At 36.7% G+C, this 9,771-nt stretch overlaps 1 protein-coding gene across 12 annotated transcripts in view; it reads left to right on the plus strand.

Annotated features, from left to right (window-relative positions):
- C2CD5 (C2 calcium dependent domain containing 5) overlaps window positions 1-9,771 on the plus strand; it is a 126,092-nt gene that overhangs the window by 28,437 nt on the left and 87,884 nt on the right. For all 12 annotated transcript variants that reach the window (XM_019515660.1, XM_019515650.1, XM_019515656.1 and 9 more), the window contains exon 8: window positions 4,738-4,823. In XM_019515660.1, coding sequence (XP_019371205.1) covers window positions 4,738-4,823 — 86 coding nt within the window. The remainder of the gene's footprint in view (window positions 1-4,737; window positions 4,824-9,771) is intronic.

Raw genomic sequence — 9,771 nt, forward strand, 5'->3', positions numbered from 1 at the left:
AAAAAAAATATCCTTTGGAGAGGTTAAAAGTTGGCCTTTTTTTTTTTTTTTTTTTTTTTTTTTTTTTTTTTTTTTAAGGATTTATTAAAAAGAAACTGATTCATGAAACTATATTTTTGGCTGTAGCTGCCTGACTTTTGTCTAAAACAGTGTTGTATATAAAATATGGCTCTAGTCTTACATTTTTCATTATGAATGTTGTCCTTACAGATTGTTTTGATATTACTGTATATATGTACTGTATAAATGTTTTCCATTTCCTGGGCCTTTTGCTGAATAATATTGTCTCTGTCAAAGCTATTTATACTTCTGTAGAGAAGGGTGCCCAAATTCATAGTTTGTCAAAATGGAAAAACTATGAAATTCAAGGTGCAAACTGTTCAATCTTGCTGAGGAAGGAAAATTTGATATTCTTCTATGCTTCCTCAACCATGCTGTGTTCTTCTTGCTCAGAAAAGCAGCTGCATCAGCTGATTTCTCAAATGGAAACTGTACCCGCCTTAGGCTTCTTCTACATGTTACAGCTATTGCACAATTAACTGGTTAATTGTGCAGTTGAACTGAGACAGCTACATGTACAAAATACATGTCACACCATAAAAGGGTCCAACCAACTATAAATGTAGACCTTGAAAGTGCATACTAACTTTGTACCTGGTTGTTATCCAGCTTTAGTTTGCGTTTGTAGCAGTCTCCCCTGTAGCTGGCAGCAGTGTTAGCTGACTGGACTCCCAGCCCCAGGGGTGCACTATGCCCAGCTGTGGCTGGGATTCCTGCATCTGCTGGAGACTCATAGCCTCTGCAGCACCCGGTAGCTCTAGGACTGGGTCCCATTATCTGTGGGGTGCAGCTGTGATCTCCCAACCCTGAAGGTGTTGGTGCCCCCACACGGCTGGGACATCATAGCAGCTGCAGTCTCTCAGCTGCAGGGTGCCAACCACACTTCCCATGGCTGGGAGGTTGCAATCCAGTAGGGAGTGCGTGTGGGACACAGTTGAGGGTGTGTATTCCAGCAGTGGATAGGACTTGCAGTCCTGGCTGCATATGGGGCACAGCTGGCACTGTTGAGTCCCCTAAGCGTCAGTACAAGGGAAGCCTGGGATGGCAATTGTAGGATCTTATACTGGATCCCACAATCGCATCTCCTGCCATTGCATGTGTGGCGTGGGAGGAGGCATGATTATGTGTATTAGAGCCTATTGCACCTTTATCTACACATGTAGTGGGGGGCCTTACATAACAAGTACAGATACCAGAATGTCATGGCCAGAATACTTAGTTATAAAGAGATTACAAACTTGGATCTGCTTATTAATCTTGTCTACATCAATTCCAAGCCAGAAAAATATTATCATTTCTTTTATGAAGTAAAACACTGTAACTACAGAGTAGATTGGATAGTGTCAACCAAATTTTCTGTGGTAAAAAGTGAGAGGAATTTCTGGATGCACTGAAAAAGTTGATTTTTGTTTGGAATTGGAAAATTCCTGCTGTAATTAGTGCTGCTTCTCATGCCATTGTAAACGGACTGACAAAGTATTACATATTTTTACAAGTTAGCACTTGTAAATGGAAACACTTGGGGGTGGAAGAAGAGAACTAATATATTTGTGGAGGAAATTGAGGGGATGGGAACTCCTTTTTTCTGTGGGAGTAATATATATCTATATACATTGTCATTTTTATAGGCTTAAAATTTAGAATTTTTAGGTTAAACCAGAGTTTAAACTTACAGCCCCTCTGAATAGGAGAACCTAAGAACATGTTGTGTCAAAATAGATTTTTTTTAAACATTGTTTAAAAAGGCTTTTCTTAGATTTTATTGGAAATTAATTAATCTCTAACTTTGGATAAAATTCAGTTGAGCTCTTCAATAAAATTAAATAGTATTTAAAACAAAGTTAATTATTTCATACTCAGATTTTTGATAACATGCTTTTCCATCCACATTATGGTGTGTGCCTTTACTGCCATTTCATTTTTGTATGCCTGTAGGAGCTTTTTAATGTACTAGTATTATGTATTTGTTCATTTGAAAAAAAGGTTTGCTTTTGTTTTACCTTCATTTTTTTCCTTCTGTTTCTTTTGTCATTCTCTGAATCTACATCTCTTCTCTCTTACTTTCTTTCACAGTACCTTCCCCACAGGGACCTAGGATGTTCCTGTTTCCCAGCTCCCCTACACTCTCTCGTGGTTCCCCACATCTTAAAAAGTCCTGTCTCCTCCTCTCGGAGTCTAGCCTTAGCCCTCTTCAGTCTAGCCATGTCAGCCCAGTTGTTCTGAGGAAAAGTGTTTCTTTCACTGAAGAGCTCCTTCTGGCTGCTTCTGGTAGGATAAATCTACAATAGCCTTTTTAAACTGATTTATAAGAAAATAAAAGGAACATTATTATTAGTCAGGCAGAAGCATCTAACGCACAGGCTTCTATAACTTGTCTTTTGCTAAAATAAGCCCTGGAAATTGTTGGCTACATGACTATTACAGAATGATTATTTTTTCTCCTCTAGAAACTTGTAATAACTGCAAGCTTCCCCCCCTCCTTCCAGTTACATTAGTATTTGAAATAAATGGCCTACTTTGTCATAAAGAACTCTTTCTGTTTCAAGAAGGTCTCCAATCAGTACTGGTAACTGAACTGCCTGCTATCAGATAACTACCCAATATTTGTATTAGTTTTCAGTCCCTTCATTATAATGTCGTTCCTTTATTTTTGAAGGAATAAATATTCCCCCTTTCTCAGCAGTTCATTCCCTTTTTCTGTTTAAATTTCATCGAATGCCTAGCAATTAGCTAATTGTACTCTGTTTCAATCTTACTGCACACAAACTTTCTATTTGTGCTATCTCCTTTTTCGTTTCACTGACACTGCTCATCAGATTGTCCTTCTAAATTACATATTTGATATTACTGCTTTTCTACAAATAGTGTTTTGATTGTTTTGGTGGGGGTTTTTTGTGTTTTGTTTTGTTTTGTTTTTTGTTTTTTTGTTTTTTTAAGAGTGTGTTTCATATCAGATATTTTCTTTCATTCCATGTCTGTCTGTTTTTAGTATTGTATAGTCCTTTGAAAATGCTGGTTTTAGATTTGATACAAAATAACCTTCAATTTATTTTTATTTTTTTTATTGGGACTATACAGATACTAATCTTTCTTTGTTTCCTTATCCAAGAACAGCTAAAAACATTTAATGTCCGATAAATAGATAATATTTTAGTCATGTTAGCATTTGCCATTTTGAAAAGGTTTGGACTAAATTTATTTTATGTTAATACATAAACATTAATGTCATTTCCATCCCTCCATGAGTTTGTTTAAACAAACAAAAAAAATACCCCACCCTGTTTGCATTTAAAACAATCTTTCTTGTTTTGCTTTTATTGCATTTTGCAGAAAAGAAGGGAAAGGGAAATTAGCAATGTACTGTTATATTAAAATATTCATTTAAAAATGTTGTCTTTATTCATAGCTATCTGCATTGTGGTGTGTCTTTTATATCATCTTACCCGTGGTGCTTAAACTTTTTAGTTTGTCCTTCATTTTTATTAGTGAGTTCATTGATATCTGAGAGAATTTGGAAAGGTATGACTCTTGATACTTATTTTCAGTTAACAATTTAGTTCCAATGTAAGCGTGTGTGGCTATCATATAAAACATCAGTGCTAGAATGCTTTCATGCATGAAATATCACCAGAAAAAATGGATTCAGCAGAACTCTGCATTTATTTAAGGAAAAATTGTGTTGTACCCCTTCTTCCCTACTGTCCCTGTCCGTCCATCCGCCCCTTGGGTTTTTATGAACTGTCATGTCCCTGCTCCTCACCCCCACAATGGGTTTTATGAACACAGAGTAGGAAAGGCCTTCTGACAAGCAAATAAAAGCCATTTGGCTATTCTGAATACCCAGAAGTAGTTCCTTTTTGAGCTGAACAATTCAGATGAGTGAACATATCATTATGTAGATTTAAATTAGAATTCAAATCTAAATTATAGTATTTTTTTTCAACGTTGAATGTTAGTCAATAGAGAGATGTTTCTTATACCTTTGCCTTTACAAAGTTCTCTCTTTGGTCCCAATCCTGTACTAACTTCATTAGGAGATGTGAACCTTTGTGGAAACTATTGGTTTCTTATGTGATGGGGGGAAGGAAATATTTATACTGTGTAAATGTTTTAAATTGCATGCAATTCTGATTTTGTTTTAACTGCCGATGGAAAAAGCAATAGGAAGCAGTATTGCAGAAATGTTGGCTGGTGCCACTTCGTAGGGCTACTTCTAATTCGATTATCTTTGACTTGGAGGGAATCCTGAAATCCTTATTCATTCTTTATTCATATGAACTGAAACTTTGACTAGAAAGGGACTTATGGACAAGAGAAGTATTATGGGTAAGACCCTATGTCTGTTGCAGTTGATGGCAAAAACTCCTGTGGATATCAGAAAGGAAAAAGATTTGCAGCTGTGTAAGCGTTACAATGCCAAGCCCCTTGGACCTTATTTTAATTTGTAGTAGGCTTCTATTTTAAGCCCATTTACACTGTCAGAGTAGGATAAAAAAGGATTTAGTATCAGTGGGAGTAAGGTCCTTAGTTACTGTTTTTGATTTGGTAAAACTGGATTTTTGGTGGCTGACTATGTTAATGAATCACTTGAAAAAAACAAAAAAAAAAACAACTCCTCAGGCTATTATGGTCTGTAACTTTTTCTTTGGATGTTATTTATGTTCTAATATTCTTCAGGAATGGGCAGTGGAAGTGCTGGAAAAGAAGGGGGGCCATTTAAAGCACTATTGAGACAGCAGACCCAGTCAGCTCTGGAACAAAGGGTAAGGCATACCTAATGATATTTTTTACTTCAACCATAACTTTCATGAAGAGTAAATCATTCCTGTTAACTAATCGGTTATAAATAGTGGGCTTTGCTTCCCACATTTAAATCCACATTAGCCCATTTAAGTCAGTATAATCTCTCTATAAAAATATATTGCTGACATACGGTGGGAAAAAATTGGAACAAACAATTATGACCTGTCTAAGAATTGAATGTTATAGCTTCTGTTGTAGAAAATAGAGGAAACAAAATAGAATTTGCTGTTAATATAACTCATTAGGTTCGTGATGCTGCTATCGTCTTATGACTTTGGTAGCTTATAACTAAGTTGAATTTTGCCTGAAGACAGATTTGATTTATTCAGAACCATCATTATTTTTAAACAAATTGATTAACAGAGAGAAATCCTGTAGATAAAAAGTAGTAACATGACTTTAAATAAAACTACATTATATGAAATATGTACTTTAATTTTTGGTTATAAACTTTTATAATAAACTCCCAGGCATTATTAAAATGACTAATAAAGCATATAGAATTACATGGGAGCTTTCTACAGTGTTTGGCAATACTATCAGTTCACTTAATTTTTATATTTTCAGTCTAAAAATTATAGCCGTTGTTAAATGCATTTTATGTTGTATTGTTCAGATGTTCCTTGCAGCCTTATTAATGCATACTGTATTTCAATTATTAAAAATATTTTATAGCTTAAAACTATTGATGTATTTAAAAGATAGGGATTTTGAATAATTAACTTTTTGGAAAACAGTTCTCATTTAATAAGACTTTAATAGTTGAATTGGTTACTTGAAACAATGTGTGTGCATTGAAAATTATAAGAAATATCTGCTATACCTTTGAAACAGTTTTATATGAATAGCTACTTATCTGAGTAAGTGGATGATTCTCTTCCTATTTTTTGTGTTATCCATTACTAAGGGAGGATCGCCTCATAGGTTCTGTAGAAGGCGGGTATGTTTCACAACTTTGTGTGACTGTAAGACCTTTTTCCTTTTATTGAGGACTTTTCTGGTTTTAACAGGCATTTAAAATCTTTTTTTTAATATAGTTTTTTCAAATTTCTTTGCAATCTTGTTCATGTAGGGTTTAGATTTTTTTTTTTTAATTTTTTATTTGAAGAGAATTTAGCAAACCCACATTTTGGCTTAAGTAATATTTTGCATGGTTGTATGCTTCACTTAAATTTTTCATTGCTCATGAAATACAAGTCCATAGCTTTTGCTTCTGATGTTTTAGCTTGAAAATATAGAAACTCTTAATATGTCACCTGCATTTCTTTGTGCTAGCATGTTAGATTTTTCTTCAATTTTAGATAAATTATGACCTAATTCTCACTTTTTAAAGTTTTTAAGAATAAAGTATATTAAAATGAAAACATAAGAAAATGTTAGGTACTTCAAGTGTGTCAGCATAAGGTTTTTTTATTATTATTTATTTTGCTAATACAACATTATAATGCCTAGTAAAGAAGAACAAAAATGTTGTAAAAGGAGGTGGAAAATGTTTAATGTCAAATTTTATCTTTAGAAAATAGTATGTGTAATATTAGTTGAACCATAACTATGATGGACTTTGGCTACATCTAGCTTTGTGTTTTGGAGATGTTTCTAGCTATCAATACTAGTTTTTGGTTTTGGGGTTTGTTTGTTTTTCATTTTTCTGACTTGTGGGGCTGGTGGCAAAAAGTAATCTCGTAGTTGAAAGTGTCCTGAGAGCTAGGAAGTTATTCTGTTATCTTAAAATTATGCATCTAAACAGGACAGGGAACTAGTAAAATTCTGACAGTGTTAATTAGAGTGGAGTTAGATTTCTTCAGAAAAACATGGGAGAAAATAAAGTTGCTATATACTCTGTTGCCTTCTATATTGGAAGAACAAAAGAGTCTTCACAGAGAACCAGAGCCTCTTAGGAAAAGTTGGTTGGTGTCGTATGTTAGTATTAGGCCCTGGAACGTGTTCATTTTAAAAGTGCCATTGGATCTGGTCCCCAGTCCTAACAATTGTATCTCCTGCCCTGCCACACATGAATGGCAGGAGGTACGATTCTGGGATCAGAGATCAGGTCCCAATCACATCCCTTCTAGCTGTTAGTGCGGGGGGAGCCCAGGTTCCCCTTGCACCAGGAAGCTGAAAGCTAGGTGCCTACAGCTCAGTGTCACCTGGTCCCATCCCTGTCAGCCATTAGCTGATTGTCGACACCAGCCCTGGGGAAACCCCTGACATGTCACATGGTCACTTTATGGCACCATACAAACCAGCCATACACATTTTCTACATTTTGTGTGGAACGTTTTTATGGCTGGTTTACAATTTCATAGCACCTTAAATTGGGTATGTATGTAGCACTCTTGCCATTTTGTCACTATAAACACATTAATTGTAGCATAAAAGTAATTTACAGTGGCACTTAGGTATGTTATAAAAGTTTTTTTGATTCCAAAGCTAAGGAAAGGTTTGGGTTTTTTGGCTGGAGGATAACTTTGCTAGAAATTTTGTGAAAATATATGTGAAACTACTATCATCATTTGTATATAAACATTAATATACCCTTTGTTTGTAATATATTTTAATGAACAACAGATTGCATTCATAGTAACAGTTCATTTTATATATATTTTTATCTACAAATATATACTTTGTTCGTGTCAATAGGCAATCTTCAGCTGATTTTAACTATGAAGAATCTAGCCTGTATTTTTATAAAGGGGCAAATACTGTCCTCTGCTAAGTTTTATGCAGCCTTATTGACTACACCTTAGATAAATGCTGTGGTTTTCATTCTTTTTAATTCAGATTACGTCTCTCATTCCTCTGCTGCTCTTGCTTTATTTTAAAAAAACAGGTCTATTGGGTGGTTTCTGTGGCATGCAGTTAGAACTGCTTCCTACCATACTTTCTTCACTATGCACGGTCATATGTACACACACAATCTTAACCAACTATCACTGTGTCTCCAGCCTCCCTTTTTTGAGAAGGTCATTTGACCTGATAGCTACAGGTATATCTGAATGAAATTGGACTCCTGGATCCATTTCAGTCTGGCTTTCATCCTGATCATAGCACAGAGATTTTGCTTGTGGCTTCAGTCAGCAATCTTTGCTTGGAGATCATCAAGGGAAATTGTGCCCTGCTGATCTTGCTTGATCTTTCTGTGGTCTTTGATACAGTTGATCATGAGGTGCTGATAAAGCATTTAGGTGATCTGGTGGGTATTTGTGGGAGTGCTTATAATTGGCTCCGCTCTTTCCTAGAGGGGAGACAACCCAAGCCATGGTGATGGGTCAGAGCTTGTTGTCCCCTTATGGCATTTTTAGGGCTCCATCCAGTCACCACTCCTATTCATCATACATATAATACTTGCAGGACAAGCTTGTGCTGAGTTTTGGAGTGAAGTGCCATTCCTGTGTTGATGCCCAGCTCTGTTCTGTCTTTCTCATCTCATCCTGACTCTGTCATCTCTTTCTTATCTCATCTCATCCCTCCCGCTGCTAGGCGTCTGGGCCTGCTCCTCCTGCTTCCCTGCCGCAGCAGTGGGGGGAGAGGAGGAGTGGGCCTGGGCCTGATGTGGAGGGTGTGGGGGAGGAGCAGGCCTGAGGGTTGGGAGAAGCCAGTCGCCATGGCAGTGGCAGGGGGCCCACTCCTGGCCCCAGCCCGCCGCCACCTCCAAGAAGCAGGGGTGGGGGACCAGCTCCAGTGGTCTCGCCCTCTCCCCCTGGCTTCATTGTCACTGCCTGTAGGACAGGGGGGCAAGGCCCCTCACCCTTTCCCCGCCTTTCGGTCTGCTCTGTTACCGCTGGCTGTTTCAGTCAGCCACTCAGAGCGTGAATAAAGCGTTATGGACAGACAGACAGACAGACAGACAGACAGTTTAAGGCTTTTATAATATTAGAATTATAGGGGAGAAAACAAAGGGTCAAAAAGTAAGGTCTTTTTGTAAAGTTATCATGAAGGAGATTTGGGAGAACCATAAATCAGCATTGGAAGAATGGAATGTTCCCTCTTTCAGCTCAAAGCCCATGGATGGAGCATCAGTACTGAGCAGGTTGTAGTTATAGCTGCCTGGCTAATTGGCTTTACCTTTCTCCGCCTTCCTTCAAAATAAAATTTTGTGATCAAGTGGATCCCAGGTTTCACACCCATTTTCTGTACCATGACACTGACTGGTCCATGAATTACTCGCTGCTTTTGTAGAAAGAGCATGCATGTTTGTAGAGTCCCTTTGTGTAATCGCTTTCCTTTCCAGTCCTCCAGAAAGCAGAAATATAACATTTCTGTTGGTTTTTGCTCCTCTTAAGTAACCTTGGTAATTCCAGGATTTAACTCTTAATCTTGACATTTTGTATGTCCATTGATGTCAAAGGAAAAACATTTAGTGTTTTTGGTGGACTTCATATCTGTCATTATGAAATCAGGGATTTTACACGTTTAGTTTCTCTGAGACACTTTATGCCAGATATTGCCTGAGGAATCTTGATGATTTATCTTTAACCTTCACCTTGGTTATCTATAAATTAATCTGAATGCTAAATTGAGGCAAGTACTTGCCTCAATCATTTAGTTTTATGAGAGAAAAAAAAATTATAGCTATTTCTTCCCTCCTCCCTAACTGGCCATCAGAACTATGTAAAACATTGTTGCATGATTTCCATTCTTTTCTGCTTCTCTGCATTTAGAATTGGCAAATGTAAACCAATCTCCTTTTCCCCCATAAGTATGCTATACTTAATGTACATGACTATAAAACTATCAATCTAAAGTGTGTAACTATAAAACAAAATTTTAAACATGTTTTTAACAAAACATTTGGGGCCCATTTCATTTGAACGTAAGCGATTTATTTTCAGCAAATACATCATTAAAGGCTATGATAGGCCTTTATTTAGTTTGTGTATTTTGGACTGTTTTCTTGAATGAAATGGT

Source organism: Gavialis gangeticus, unplaced genomic scaffold, assembly GCF_001723915.1.
Source record: "Gavialis gangeticus isolate Ggan-Ray unplaced genomic scaffold, GavGan_comp1, whole genome shotgun sequence".
In the NCBI taxonomy this organism is placed as follows: Eukaryota; Metazoa; Chordata; order Crocodylia; family Gavialidae; genus Gavialis; species Gavialis gangeticus.